General features: G+C 32.7%; 1 protein-coding gene across 2 annotated transcripts; it reads left to right on the top strand.

Annotated features, from left to right (window-relative positions):
* The first annotated feature begins 9272 nt into the window (after nucleotides 1-9272).
* LOC103502624 (1,4-alpha-glucan-branching enzyme 1, chloroplastic/amyloplastic-like) lies at nucleotides 9273-15855 on the top strand. 2 transcript variants are annotated; one of them, XM_008466627.3, is made up of 14 exons: nucleotides 9273-9578; nucleotides 9710-9826; nucleotides 10376-10583; nucleotides 10846-10915; nucleotides 11011-11280; nucleotides 11446-12352; nucleotides 12500-12616; nucleotides 12908-12970; nucleotides 13808-13915; nucleotides 14277-14378; nucleotides 14689-14756; nucleotides 14896-14977; nucleotides 15128-15244; nucleotides 15374-15855. In XM_008466627.3, exons 1-14 carry the CDS (start codon nucleotides 9501-9503, stop codon nucleotides 15635-15637), a joined length of 2571 nt encoding a protein of 856 aa, XP_008464849.1. In that variant the 5' UTR covers nucleotides 9273-9500; the 3' UTR covers nucleotides 15638-15855. The 2 variants fall into 2 exon arrangements, with proteins under 2 accessions (XP_008464849.1, XP_008464850.1); XM_008466628.3 differs by lacking the exon at nucleotides 9273-9578 and having other exon boundaries at nucleotides 10410-10583.
* Nucleotides 15856-16219: the final 364 nt, after the last annotated feature.

Raw genomic sequence — 16219 nt, 5'->3', positions numbered from 1 at the left:
TAAGATGTTTGTGTGGGTCCTCTCCGGAACTTCCTTTAAAGATGAACAAAAGATGAATAAGTCCCGGTTTTAATTCAAAAGGTTGAGTGGTTGGGGGTATGACTATACAAAGAGGTCTTTGGTTTTCATCGGGCTCGGCAAGCTCTCTAAGGGTCTTTTCTCTAACTTCACCCATATTCTCTCTACCAAGGTTTGGATCTAAAGGAGAATTTAGGCTAGGTTCTAAATCTCTTAAAGGTTCTTGGTTAGAAAGATTGGGGATGTTATTCTCTTCTCTCCTTTCTCTTCTAATTCTACGAACCTCCCTATTTAAATCTTCAAAGTAAGGAAATTCTAAATTTGAAGAACGGGTCATGCAAGAAAGGAGAAGAGAGAACACAAAAAATTCTACACGATCTCTTTATGCCTATTTTTTTTTTCTTTTTTTTCACAAAATGAATATAAGAATCAAGAAGCTCTAAAAGAAAGTTTGAAATCAAAAAGTCTTGAAAACTACACTGTGCTCCCCGACAACGGTGCCATTTTTTGAAAGATGTAATTTTTCTTGAGGTAAGTCATTATCAAAATAATGGATTGTTATGGATGTAAGTATGCAAAACAAGAATTTATTTCTAGTCTAAAATAAAAGAATACAAGAATAGAGAAAGACTAGATGAAATATGAGGGTTAGGGATTACCTCAATTACCTTTCAAATTATCTTTTTAACCCTTCTTACCTTTGTGAAAATTGAGAGTAGTATGGGGAAGAAGGGTGTCGAACCCTAGAGAGCACTTAGGATTCAAAATTTCAAAACTTACAAACAAGGTCAATTAGTAGCTTCAGGATCTAAAAGAAAATTAGAAACACAAAGGGGGGGGGGGTTGTGGAAGTAATTCTTAAACTATAGTAAAGAACAAACATTAAGGGATGATTAGAGACAACAAGTAATTCAAGTAAAGTTTTTCTTTCAAGTTTAGTAAAGGGATTTTTTCTTGGGCAATTACCATGTTTCTTATCATTGAAAAAGAAAGAAGATCAATTAATCTTTTCTTGAATATGCAAGAATGGAATTTTTACAAAAAGAAAGTAACCAAATCTCTATTAAAACATGATCAATCTCAGCAACCAAAGCATGTTCAAATTGAGGCAAAATTCATCCTATTCAAGGTTTGCTAAGGAGGGGATATCCACTACCCTTAGCAAAATTATTGCCCACTTCAAACTTGTTATGTAAGAATCAATTAGTAGAAAATTAAAGACAATCTCAACAATTAATTCATCATAACAAACCATTGCAAATCAAAATTTAAGTTCAGCACTTTAAGAGTTTGTAAAGAAATTTCAATGAAAAATTGATGGGAAAATTTATTTATTTTATTGAAATTTCAAAAGAAATTGCAAAGGGAAACAAGCAATCAAATAAAAAATTGAAAAGATATAGAAAAGAATTTAATTCTCAAAGAAAACATGGTAATTTAACCCGAGAAAAAGTCTCAAAAGATTACCTTAGCCCATGAAAATTGATGAAATTCTTGAAGAGTTGTTGAGGAAAGAATCTATTTTTTTGACAAAAGTAATCTTTTATTGATAAAATTTCAATAATTTTGCTACAAGAATTAAATGAGAAAGATGATTTTTTTTTTACATTGGAATTTCTTATCTCCCAAAAAAAATATGAGGGATTTTATAGAAGAGAAAATGGGTCACGAATGGGCTTGGGTCGGGTCTTGGGTTGGCCCAATTGAAGAGAAAAAAAAAAAGAAACGTGGCTGCTAAGATTCGAACTCACGACAGGGGAGAGACGCGCGCGGACGAGGGCTCGACACGTGGCGGACTAGGCTCAAGTCGCGAACCGAATCGTGGATCGGGTTGTCGGATCGAGTTTCCCGGTCGTGCGAAAAAATGAAAGGAAAAATAGGGGCGCGCTTGGGGTTTGAACACGCGACTTTGAGGCGGACGCGTGGCGTGATCTGGTGATGCCACATGGTGCGATCTGGTTCGTCTGATCTTTCCAATTTCCCGGTTTTGTCCTTAAACTTGTTTTTTACCATTCTTCTTCGTTATAACTTTGATTTAAGTGATTTCAGTGGCGTTGGACTCGTATCGGGGTGAAGTTTCATATTCTACATAAAAATGACATTTTAGTGAGTAAATGGATAAAGGTTATGAAAAATTTGTCTAATAATGTTAGGTCTAAAATAGCCCTAACAAATCTGTAGGAATCAATAGAAAAGGAAAATCCTTTATGTTACACCAGGATCGGTTATTGATAGAGTGAATAGATCTGACATTTCTTTAAATCTCTCTTCTGATTCAAAATCGTCGTGTAACATGTAACCCCTCCTGTTTCAGTCATGGAATAGATGAAATAAATAAATGGGTTTTTGTTTAATAATGAAATATTATTAGAACTGTCCATATCCAGTTCATCCTTTGAAACCATATCACATTTCGGATCTAATAAAATAGGATGAATTGAGACGATATTTTATAAATACGTAATTATCTTGAATACATTCACTATTTCTTGATTTTTCGATCGCCTAGAAGGAACAAAAGAAACATCTTATTTTTTTCTTCAACAATTTCTGATCTCTAGTGCACCTCTCAATAGGATTCGAACCCATATGAAGTTCTGACCATCTGTCAGAGAAACAAGAACGAATGGATCTTGTAGGAATTCCTAGAAATTCTTCGATTTCTTCCAGAAGCGAATGATTATTCATCTGCTTCTCACGTTCCATGATAGCAGGGACATTGAAGAATATCCAAGAAAGCATTTAGGGAAACTTTAGATTTTATCTCTGTTCATTCCGTTTGAAGAAATGAAGGATCTCAAAGAATCGATCTTTCATTTAGTTGTTGAATCTCTCTTTCATTAATCAATGTATGATATTTTGAATCCTCATTACTAATGGAATCGAAATGATCTCTGGATTGATCAGAAGATCCTTTCAATTGGTTAGAAATTTGTTACTTGAACGAAACTAGATCTTGTGGAATCGTATTGAATATTTGACAAGACATTTTGTACCTTGCTAAAAAACTGATCCTTGTTTACCAACCACACATTGTCTAACCAAATCCAATTCTCTCTCGATATATTCCTAAAAAAATCTGATTCGTGCATATTCTTCCCCCAACTGAAGAAGAGATCTTGGCGGAATTGCCACATATGAAATTGAGCACAATTTTGCAAAGAAATAACCCACTTGTTTCTCGAAAAGAGATGGAAAACATGCTCAATATCATTTGATTGAATAGTTGACCTAGCTCCTTGTTGTTTGAAGAAACCCTCCACTTCAATTGGTATTATTTCACGAAAAGCAAACATGAGATAACAAATCATGTCTTTCACTAAGATTTCGAATAGTTGTCCCGAATTCAAGTTGATTATTTTTTGCCTCTTCCTCGGAGAAAGACGATCAAACAATTCCCAACCATTTGCAGATCTGATCATCCATATAATATACAAAAAGAAAAAAAAAATTTGATATCTTTCTCTTTGAATGAGATTTCAATTCCAGCGACGATTTTATTAGATATCTTACAACTAGAATCCTTCTTCTTTTTTTTCGATCTAGTTCCTCCACCACCGCAACCCCAGTCAGATTCAGGCATGATACACTTTTTAGTTATTGGAAGAACCCAAGTACTCTCTTTCGAATCCAGGAAACAGGTCTCAAATATCTTTTTTCCTTTTGGAAGATACAGGAGCGAAACAATCAACCTATTGATATTGAAAGAGCCAAAAGATTCTTCCAATGTACCATTTTTGGGTCCAATGAAATTCATAGGTGTAGGAAGAAACCTTGTCAAATAGAGATTTTTTCTCTTGACCATCTTTCGATTGTTAATACAAGATATAAGGATCGCTACTACAAATAGTACTACACCCTAAAGCAAATTCCTTATTCTACCACTTAGAAGTGCATTATAAAAAACTCGACTCCAAACAAAAGGCTCCATTAGGAGTTGAAAGAAAAGTCTTTATCCCTTATTCTGTGAAGGAGCCCTTTCTTTTATGAAATAACTCGACTCCAAATGATAAGGATCAAAGAATTTGAGAACTGCTCCGTGGGATTCTTTGCGCATGAACAGTCCCTTATTACACAATCGTTTATATTTGTTTACCCGATTGTTTATTTTTTTTAAGATTCTTTAGTACACGATCGTTTAGATTTGGCTAAATGATTTTTTTAATTCTTTTGGTACATGATCGTTTACTTTTTTTTACACGATCATTTACATTTGACTACTCCAATCTAAATAATTTTTTTTCAAGATTCTTTATACACGATCTTTTAAATTTTTCTATTTTTTGTACACGGTCGTTTATATTTGGTTACCCAAATTTAAACAAGGAAAAGAATAAAAATGATAGAAAGAAATCACAGTAGAAAAAAAAGAAGCAGAGGAAAAGAAGAAAGACGATGAAAAGATTAAATGACGTAAAAAATAAGCAAAAAGAATAAAAATGATGGAAAGAAATCGCAACGGAAAAAAAGATGAAAGAAATCGCAGCGAGGAGGAGTAGAACGACAGAAGGACAAACCTAAAATATTTAAAAAATGGCTAACTTCATGGGCTTTGTTACACGGGCCATAAATATTTTGTTGTTTTGTTACATTTATGAAAATTTACAGCTCGTGTAACAAAACACCAAAATATTTACGATCCGTGTAACAAAACCCATGAAGTTAGCCATTTTTTAAATATTCCAAGTTTGCCCTTCCGTCTTTCTTCTTCTCCTCCCTGCGATTTCTTTCATCATCTTTCATCATCTTTCTTCTTTTTCTCTTCTTTTTTCCTCTGCGATTTCTTTCCATGATTTTTTTTCCTCTTCTTTTTTTATGTCGTTTAATCTTTCCTTCGTCTTTCTTCTTTTTCTCTTCTTTTTTTACGTCGTTTAAATTTAGGTAACCAAATCTAAACAACGGTGTTCAAAATAGCAAAATCTAAGATCTGTATAAAGAATATTAAATCATTTAGATTGGAGTAGCCAAATGTAAACGATCGTGTAAAAAAAGTAAATGATCGTGTAAAAAAAAAATCATTGTGTAGACAAATCTAAAAGATCGTGTACCAAAAGAATTAAAAAAATCGTTTAGTCAAATCTAAACGATTACATACTAAAGAATCTTGAAAAAATAAACGATCGTGTATTAAAAGAATTCTGAAAAATCGTTTAGTCAAATCTAAACGAATGTGTACCAAGAGAATCTTGAAAAAATTTGTTAAGCGATCGTGTAATCAAATTTAAACATAGCCAAATTAAATGATCGTGTAACCAAATTGAACGATAGAATTGAAAAAATAAATTGTGGCCAAATGAAAACGACCAAATCTAAACAATCATGTACCAAATATATTACACGCGTTGTTAACGGCATGGTTGACGAGACATTTTTTTGTATTTTTCACGGTGGGCCTGTGGGCTTTTTTCGTTTTCGTAATTGTTCTATACAGTGTAAATATTTCGTCGCTTTGTTATATTTTTTAAAATACCCCTTTAATTAATAAGTTTCTTAACTTTTATAATAACGTAAATGTCTAAACTTTTTATATTACAATATCGATATACTTTTATTTTTATAGAAAGGAAAAAATTTACTTAATTGATCTATAGTTGAAATAATTTGAATTATTGTTCATTATTGTACGGAACATTCTGTAAACTAAAGTTGTGGCAAAGATAGTATCAAACTTTATGATATTTTTTAAAACACTATATAAAACAGTAAAAGAATAATTAAACCACTATGTCTGGAAATGATATGAATTAGGTGGAACATTAGAAAATAAATGTAAAGGAAATTCAATAGCAATAAGCCAAGCATAAGGGAGTAGAATGTTCAATGGAATCTCAACGTATAGTGGTAGAGATAACAAACCAATGTTCGAGCAATTGCACTGTATATGATCTCCATCTCAAATGTGGATCCTTCATCTCTTCTAACTTAATAAATCCTTGTATCTTCGAGAGACTCGCAGTCGACAATTATCTTGTCAATAATGGATCGTCAATTGTCTATGGTGAAACTATTTCTTTTTAATATACTACTACCTTTACGTTTCTTCTTTTAAATGTTAAAATTCTTATAAATTCAATTTTCACATCATTTTAATTATTAGTAAGGATATATATGTTTGTATTATATGTATGTATGTGTAATATATTACTTGTGGTGTTCCACTTCAATGCATTCACTCATGTTTTATTAAAGGACAATTGGATAGTAGGTGTAATTTTGTTCTTCTCTTATCAGATGTTGGTGTTTATTTAGTATTTTTTTTTTTTTCTTTTGGGATTTAAATGGTATGTTTATATAAACGGATTAACTCTATTTAAAGCAATATATGCAACACTAGAAAATTTCTTACAACTCTCATTTACATATGAAATTATATATGAAAAGAATTTTTTTCGATTTAAACTTTCATTCTTCATTTCAATTCTACTTTCATTTTCTTTCCACAGTTGCGTATTTGAATGTTTTATTATTATTATTATTAAATAGAAGATTTTGGATCAATCCCAAATATTCATGGCAAATTATAAATAACCAAATTCGAGATTAATTAAAGGTTGACTCGTGGTTTCAAATTGGATTAAAGTAATTGTTTCTTATTCAATTGAATATTAAAATTTGTGTTAAATCCCGTTGAACTCAAAAAGACTTAATTTAACACAAATTATATACGAGTAATTATAATGTATAATAATTTTAGAAATAATAATTAAGTATATTTAACGTCCGATTTTTAGTTTAATTAAATTTCACTAATTTCATCTCTTAAAATTAAATTCAAAAAATTGAGAAATAGTTAAATATGGAAAAATGGACAAATTATTTACATGCAGAATTAGATATAAATAATTTATATTTTTTTATTATTATTAAAAAAATTCTTTAAAATTTTACTTCATAAATATTTTAAATTAACTAATAAATATTGATATGTAGTCTAAACTTGGGTATTTAATTAAAAGAATTGAAGTTAAAAATATAAATTAATAAAATTGTAGCATCTTTATCAACGAAACCAAATTAAAAAATGATGTATTTTCAAAAATATAACAAACCAGTAAAATATTTACAACGTATAGAACAATTTTGAAAATGGAAAAATTCAACAGGCTCATAATGGAAAATATCAAACATGTCTCGTCAACAACGAGCATAATATATTTAGTACACGATTGTGTAGATTTGGCTATTGGTTTGTACACAATCGTTTAGATTAGATTTGAATAGTCAAATCTAAACGATTTATTTTTTTTCATTTATCTTTAATTTAGTTACACGATCATATTTGGCTAAACTATTTTTTTTATTCTTTTGATACACAATCATTTATATTTCTTACGAGATCATTTAGATTTGGCTATTTCAATTTAAACGATTTTTTTCAAAATTCTTTATATACCCTAATCTAAAGAGAAAAAGAAGAAGGATGCGATAGAAATAAATTAGATTTGGTTACCCAAATCAAAACGATGTGAAAAAAAAAGGAAAAAAAAGAAAGACAATGGAAATAAATCGCAACGGAAAAAAAGATGAGGAAATGAAGAAAGACAATAGAAAAAATCACAACAAATGCGAGAAGTAAGACGAAAGGGCAAACCTGGAATATTATGGAAGGATAAACCTAAAATATTTAAAAAATGCTTAACTGAGGTTTAATATTTAAAAAATGACTAAGGGTTATATTGACCGTAAATATTTTAGTAATTTGTTATATTTAAAAAAATATTCTAAAATGCATCGATTTTCCTCTCTTATAAAAGATTTCAATTTGATAAAATATATTGAGGTCTTTTAAAAAATATAACAAATTTGGAAAATATTTACTATAAAACAATTCTGAAAACAAAAAAAAACTCACAGGCTCATTGTGAAAAATACCAAATATATCCTGTCAACCACGTCGTCAACAATGTACGGGTAATATATTTTGTACACGATCGTTTAAATTTAGCTATTGTTTGGTACACAATCGTTTAGATTTGGTTGTTTGCTTATCGTTTAAATTTGACTACAATTTATTTTTTCAATTCTATCGTTTAATTTGGTGATCGTTTAGATTTAGAGATTTTTTCTTTCAAAATTTGGTACACGATAGATTTAGCTAAACGATTTTTTTTAATTCTTTTGGTACAAAATTGTTTATTTTTTTTTACACGATCGTTTATATTTTTCAAAATTCTACATTTAGATTTGGCCATTTTTAATTCTTTTGGTACACGATCGTTTACATTTGACTACTCCAATCTAAATGATTTTTTTTTCAATATTGCTTGCACACGATCTTTTAGATTTTACTATTTTGTGTAGACTGTTGTTTAGCTGTTTAGCTTTGGTTACCCAAATTTAAACGACGTAAAAAAAGACGATGAAAGAAATGACACTGAGAAGGAAGAGATAATATAAAAGAAATCGCAACGATGAAGGGTAGAAAGACTAGAGGGCAAAAAATGACTAATTTATGGATTTTGTTAAACAAAACTGTAAACTATTAACGGGGTCCGTAACAAAGTTAGCTATTTTTTAAATATTCTAGGTTTGCCCTTCCATCTTTATTTCGTCTTCCCTACCATTTCGTTCTCTTTTTCTGTGATTTCTTTCCATTTTGTTCGCTTCTTTTTCAATTTTCCACTTTTCAATTTTCTATTTTTCAATTCTTTAATTATAATATTTAATTTTTCCATCGTTTTTCTTCTTTTCCTATAATTTTTTTCGCTTCGATTTATTTCCATCGTCTTTCAAATCTAAACCACTGTATATAATAAAATAGCAAAATTTAAAAGATAAGGATTGTAGGTTGAAGTAGCCAAATGTAAACTATGATTTAAAAAAATAAACGATTGTGTAAAAAAAATAAAAGATTCTATATAAAAATATTGAATAAAATCATTTGGATTAGACTACCATATGAAAACGACCGTGTAAAAAGACAGTAAATCATCGTACAGCAGAAGAACTAAAAAAACCGGGTATCAATTTTTTTAAAAAAAAATCTTTAAATCGTAACAAAATTAAACGAATCGAGAAGATAAATTATAGTCTTATATAAGGTTAACATACCCGCGTTATTTAAATATTTTGTGGCTTTTTTGAAAAGACCCTCAGCTTTTACTTTTACTTTAAGCTTCAAGTTCAACCATGCCATCTGCATCACATTGGACATAATTGCGAGATCTTTTCTCCACCGTCAAATAATTTCCTGTTCGTAATAGAGAATTGGATCACTGTGATCAATCAATTCTTTACCTGATTTATCAAAATTTCACGGTTTGCTACGTTGTCACGTGGAAGAGGATGTTTTGTTCTTCATTTTTCATGGACAAATCACTCGAAAGGAAGCAAGAAATGATCGGAGATGAAGACAAAATTGTTTGAGCATAAACAATTGACGATGGAGATTGTTTTGCTTCAACTCCCGTACTGAGTGAGATATTTAATCGAAGGGAAATTTCTCGAAATCGGAATGCCGAACCGATCCTTACTTGCTCAACATGCTACTTTCTCCTTGTGTTCTTCCTTCAACTGCTATTGCTTCTTTGTCACTTTCGGCAAAGAAAATTTTCATTTCGGTACTTCTCCTTGCTTGCATGGTTTCTTTCTCAGATCCCCTGCCCCTGTTTTCTTGTGTTCTTTCGCGAGCCTTGTTTTTTTTTTTTTTTTTACTTGTTTGAGGTGAAGAGTTTTCTTTTGATACTGACAGGACTCGAGAAATCAATGGCCTTCACTGAGACAACAAACTGAGCTGAATTTTTGGTCTAGGATGTCGCATCACCGACAGATGAACCCATTTATTTTTCCATATTCAACTTACAAAAGGGTAATTTTTCTTTCTAATGCTTATTACTGGCTATATCGTTGTATGCTGATAAGTGCTGACCGTTTCTTCCAAGTGTTGTTTTACTACTTCTATAATGTAATTCGCACTTGCTTCTTCAAATCACAAGCAAAACCCTCCCATATGGTGAATGGTTTCTATGATTTTGTGTTGTTGCTACTCGCTGTTCATGAAATGGAAGGAACTTCTATCGTATTCAATTTTCAAACTCAATAGTCAATTTGTGCTTTTACTTTTCGCTAGTTTAACTGAATGCAAAGACTTCCCAAACCAAGTGTGATGTTTCTAACCTTTTGTGGCGATCATTGACCAAGTATTCTCTTGGTATCTGCTATATACTGATTGGAGAAATTATTTGTATGGATTCGTGTTTTGATTTTTTTTAATCTTAATATATGGAGAGCATTATAATCAGTAATCATTTGGAAAGAAGTTGAAAAGATCTTTTTCCACTTGATCTTCACCTTCTCCATTTCATATTAGAGTTTATTTTGGTAATATGTTACTACATTGGTGACTTTCCTTCTTTAGGTTCACAGTCCTGCTATATCTTCTGTCATGACAGATGATACATCAACAGTGTCATCTAATGACGAAAGCATGGAGAATATTGGCATCTTGAGCCATGATCCAGGCTTGAAACCCTTCAAAGATCATTTCAAGTACAGAGTAGGGAGATACACTGATCTACTAAACCTTCTAGATAAGCATGAAGGAGGTCTTGACGAATTTGCACAAGGTGCTTTTTGAAACCATATATAAACATTGTTTGCTTTTAAGTCATTTGTTGATTATCATGGCAACTACTTCATTTGCAGTAATCCAATGTTATTATCCATTTTTGTAGAGCCTATTTGCTGTGTAATCTGTAGAACATGCTTGTGTTTATTCAGGAGGCATCAGTTTTAATGTCAATCATCCTCTTGGCTTGAATGAAATATAGCTTGATCAGCAACTTTTTGTGTTTTTCTTTAATGCTAACTTCTTCCATCCTTTTTTAGGATACCTAAAATTTGGATTTAATAGAGAAGAAGATGGCATTGTGTATCGTGAATGGGCTCCAGCTGCTCAGTAAGATTTTGTTCTTCTTCTTTTTATTTCTCTAATCATATAAATGCCTTAATTTTGTTGTTCAAAGTGGAAATGCCATCTTCTATTATTTTCAGGGAAGCACAAATTGTTGGTGACTTTAACGGATGGAATGGGACCAACCACTGTATGGAAAAGAATGAATTTGGCATTTGGAGTATAAAAATTTATGATCTAGGTGGGAAACCTGCCATTTCTCACAATTCAAGAGTTAAGTTCCGTTTCAAGCATGGAAATGGAGTATGGATTGATCGGATTCCTGCTTGGATTAAATATGCCACTGTAGATCCTACTAAATTTGCGGCACCATACGATGGTGTATATTGGGACCCACCTCCTTTGGAAAGGTATTTGTTGCCAGTGGTTTTTTTGACCTTTATCCATATTTCCCTTTCCTTTAGCTGAGAACCACTTCCCTTTATGAGATTTCTAGCACTATCTTCTGGTCTTTGAATCGAATGATAATTTGTAAGTTAATGGTCTACTATTTTGACTCAGTGACCTCAATGCAGGTATGAGTTTAAGCATCCACGCCCTGCAAAGCCCAATGGCCCACGAGTGTACGAAGCTCATGTTGGAATGAGTAGCTCAGAACCACGAGTTAGTTCATACAGAGAATTTGCTGATTTTGTTTTGCCTCGTATTAAAGAGAATAACTACAATACAGTCCAATTGATGGCTATTATGGAGCATTCGTATTATGCATCATTTGGGTATCACGTTACTAACTTTTTTGCTGTAAGCAGTAGATCTGGAACTCCTGAGGACCTAAAATATCTTATTGACAAGGCCCATGGCTTGGGTTTACGCGTGTTGATGGACGTTGTTCATAGCCATGCAAGTAACAATGTCACTGATGGCCTTAATGGCTTTGATGTTGGTCAAAGTACACAAGATTCCTATTTCCATACTGGAGATCGTGGTTACCATAAGCTGTGGGATAGTAGACTCTTCAATTATGCCAACTGGGAAGTTCTACGTTTCCTTCTATCAAACATAAGATGGTGGTTGGAGGAGTACCAATTTGATGGCTTTCGATTTGATGGTGTAACTTCAATGCTGTATCATCACCATGGAATCAGCATGGCTTTCACTGGAAATTATAATGAGTACTTTAGTGAAGCAACCGATGTTGATGCCGTTGTGTATCTGATGCTAGCAAATAATCTGACTCACAGCATTTTGCCAGATGCAACTGTAATTGCTGAAGACGTTTCAGGGATGCCTGGTCTTGGAAGACCTGTGTTTGAAGGTGGTATTGGTTTTGACTACCGCCTCCAAATGGCCATACCTGACAAATGGATTGATTACTTGAAGAACAAAAGTGATGAGGAATGGTCCATGGGGGAAATAAGTTGGAACTTGACAAATAGAAGATATTCAGAGAAGTGTATATCTTATGCTGAGAGTCATGATCAGGTGAGATTCTTATTATTTGTTCTTTTAATTCTATCATTTAATAACAGGAAGAGTAATTACAAATTGATGTTGTGTTGTTAATTCTCGTATGATTTTTGTCAGAACTAATATCACTGTGCCTTTGTTTTCTTTGCGTTTACTGGACAGTCAATTGTTGGAGACAAGACTATTGCATTTCTGCTGATGGATAAAGAAATGTATTCTGGCATGTCTTGTTTGGAAAATGCATCTCCCGTAGTTGAAAGAGGGATTGCGCTGCACAAGGTTTAGTACCTTCCGAATTCATAGATGCATCCAATAGGCGGCTTTATCATAAAAGGGAAAAAAAGGCGGCTTTAGGGAATATTTTTTTGTTTTTTTTTTCCACCATCAAATTGAAAGGTCTCATTTCCAGACTCAATGTGTTCAAAAATAAGTAGTATGTCATTTTTGCCAGTCTATGTTCAAGCATAATTGATATTCCTATCCTCTTAGACTCTGTCATCTTCCGATCAATTATTATCAGCATATCGGTCCTCCTATTTTGACACTAAGCTGTCACTTTTTGTTTGGCAGATGATACATTTTATAACCATGGCCTTAGGTGGGGAAGGCTATCTTAATTTCATGGGAAACGAGGTGAATTTAGTTTCTAATTATTCTGAATCGATCTCTTGGCCTGTAGGTAATATATGAAGTATCACTAATAAATCAATCTTAGCTTACATTCTAGTTTCTGCTGGAGGTTAGTTTCTAAATTGAAGTTTTGGACCCTGCATGTTATCATATCAATCGTATCTATTTAGTATATGTTCTTTGAAGAGTTCTATTTACATTCCTAGTATTTTAATTTGATTATCAATAGGTTATCGTTGTTAATTCTGTTAGGTTAACATCAATAGTGTGCAAGGTGGATTACATTTTTTTAATTTCTGTGAGTGTTCGACTCAACTTACTTGCACCTTGACTAATCTCACGGGACAACATTTGGGTATCGGAAAACTTATAGGAAATTAATTCCTACGTAGGTTGCCACCATGGATTGAACCCATGACCTCTTAGGTAGTTATTGAGATTACGTCTCTTTTTTTACTACTAGTCCAACTCATGATGGTTTGCAAAGTGGATTACATATAGGTTAAAAACTCATTGAGCGGGAATTTGAATTTTGAGGATGAGCTGACTTGGCATACTCCATTTTGACATTATTCTTAGATACCCATAAATTCATACAGCTAGCATGCCACATCAGTATTGAACCAATAGAGTTAGCGCCTTATTAAGAACTAAATTGGAAGTTCTATAAGACATAATTGGAACTTTCTAAAATCTAGAATCTAGATATGTAATTTAAACCCTTTATTTTTTGTAGTTATGTTTATAGTTTCCAATATGTGCATTGTGGTTTTGAATTGTTTAATTTCACATTGTTAGCTGCCATCATTTTTTGTGAAATTTTATGATTGATGTTTATAGTTCGGGCATCCTGAGTGGATTGACTTCCCACGAGAAGGTAATGGGTGGAGTTATGACAAGTGTAGACGACAATGGAATCTGGCTGACACAGACCACCTGAGATACAAGGTCAGATGTTGTTTGTGTATATATTAATATGTTAATTATTAGGTTCGCATCAGAAATTCTACCGATTGGGAACATTTTCACTGACCGTTCTTTTGTGCTTTCTTGAGTATATGATGCCTCCTTTGATTCTTAAAAGTGATAACAGCGTTACCATTTATATTAGACCATGAAGTTTGTTCCAGATCATTAGACCTATGTCATTAATTGATAACAAATCAATGGAAGAGTCTCAACTTTTTTAGCAATCTATGCATTTTCCGATTTTGTTAATGATTTCTGATTTTATTTTCATATTTGATGCACTTCTGTCGGCTTCAGGAAGATAGACTCTTAACATTTCCATCCCATATCCCTGGCACAGTTTTTGAATGCTTTTGACAGAGCAATGAACGCCCTTGACGAGAAGTTTTCCTTCCTTGCATCAAGTAAGCAGATTGTGAGCTGGACAGGTGAAGAAGATAAGGTGCATACTCCCTCAAACCTGAAAAGCTAAATCTTTTACACAGTAATTTGTATTTTTGGATTATCTAGTTAAGAACTATGTCACACGATGGTATCATGATAAAATGCGAAGTATGCTACTTTAATATTTGAGTGAAATGAAGAAATGTATAATAGTGAGAGTTTCCATTTGGATATTAATATCTTGAGACAAAAAAGGCCGGTAGTGGCCATGACTTCAAGAGTTAAGGCCAAGATGGAGCCTGGATTTGATCATAAACACTATTCCGCAAATGTTAAATCCATTTAGTTAACTGACTGTCAAGATGTAGGTGATTGTCTTTGAACGTGGAGACCTAGTGTTCGTGTTCAACTTTCATCCCATAAACACATATGACGGGTATGTGGTTTTGTGAAGTTGAGCAGTTGAATCTGCCTATATTTCCATAAGTTTGCACACAACTTTGCATATGGGATGAATCATGGTATACCCATTCTAGTCTTACAATTTTGTAACGTTGTCCTCCAAATGCATACAGATACAAAGTCGGGTGTGACTTACCTGGCAAATACAGAGTCGCACTTGATAGCGATGCTGGGGACTTTGGCGGATATGGAAGAGTAAGAATCCATGGTGTTTTTTCATTTCCTTATGTTAGTTGCACGGAGAATGTAGAAGCGTTTCTAAGTTTTTCTTCATTTCCTTCTTTAGAATGCATAAGAACTACATGTTGCTTCTCTGATCTTTAGCTTTTTATGCACCGGTAACAGGTAGGCCACGACATTGACCATTTCACATCCCCAGAAGGAATCCCCGGGGTGCCAGAAACAAATTTTAATAACCGACCCAATTCCTTCAAAGTTCTTTCACCAGCTCGAACGTGTGTGGTATGATAAAGATGGCTGTTTTGATTGTTTTTTAATTTTATGATCCTTGGAACATCAAGGATCCTTCCACTTCCCCTCATGGAATACAATGACATTCTTCATAAATATATCTGCTATGTATTTTGAAAGGTTTACTACAAAGTTGATGAAAGCAAAGAAAAAGAGAAAGACGATTTAGTTGCTAGTGTGCATGAGGATGTTTCTGCAAGGCATGTAGAGGAGGACAGTGAAGGGTTGGCAGGTCGCGAAGAAGAGAATGACATTGCTGTAGGCAAGATTTCAAAGACCGAAGACGATGATATTGATACGAGCAAAACTGAAGAAGATGATGTTGACTCAAACAAGATTGAAGATTTGCCAGTGAGAGGGAATAGAGCAAAGATATCTGATTGAGTAGAAAACCTGTATGCTTTTACAAGTACAATGAGTTTCTAATGTAAATATATAAAACTAAACTCAGCGTATACTTTAGCCAACTAAGGAATTCCAATAAGCTAAAGTCCACTTATTAATTACTCTTTAAGTTTTAAGTGCCACCTCATTGCACTTTTGGGGAAGTTGGGCAGTTAAATTTTGAAGATAAAGTAAAATTGCATTCAATTTTCGTTTTATGTTTTTACAAATCTATATTCTATGCTTGTTTTATCCCAATTTGTTGTTTTTACATTAAAGAAAACTTGAGTTTATGAATTTCCAGTCCAAACGTTCTCTTGAATTTTTTTTCTTCTTCTGGAGCAGTGGTGATATTTTACAGAATATAGAAATTTACGTACGAAGGAACGCATTAAGCTCAATTTATGTATTTGAATGGTTAAATACTACCATTTTTATTCTAAGTTTGGTTCTTATTTCGGTGTGATATCAAAGGTTGCGTTTATTTTCTTACTACTCTTTTAATGGCTTTCACCTTTCTAAACTAGGCATTTGATTTTTTGCTATTGAGTTTGCGTTATTAGTTCTTCAGTTTTTCTCCTC

This window comes from Cucumis melo, chromosome 3 (assembly GCF_025177605.1).
Source record: "Cucumis melo cultivar AY chromosome 3, USDA_Cmelo_AY_1.0, whole genome shotgun sequence".
Lineage (NCBI taxonomy): Eukaryota > Viridiplantae > Streptophyta > Magnoliopsida > Cucurbitales > Cucurbitaceae > Cucumis > Cucumis melo.
This window is presented reverse-complemented; position numbering and strand designations above follow the sequence as displayed.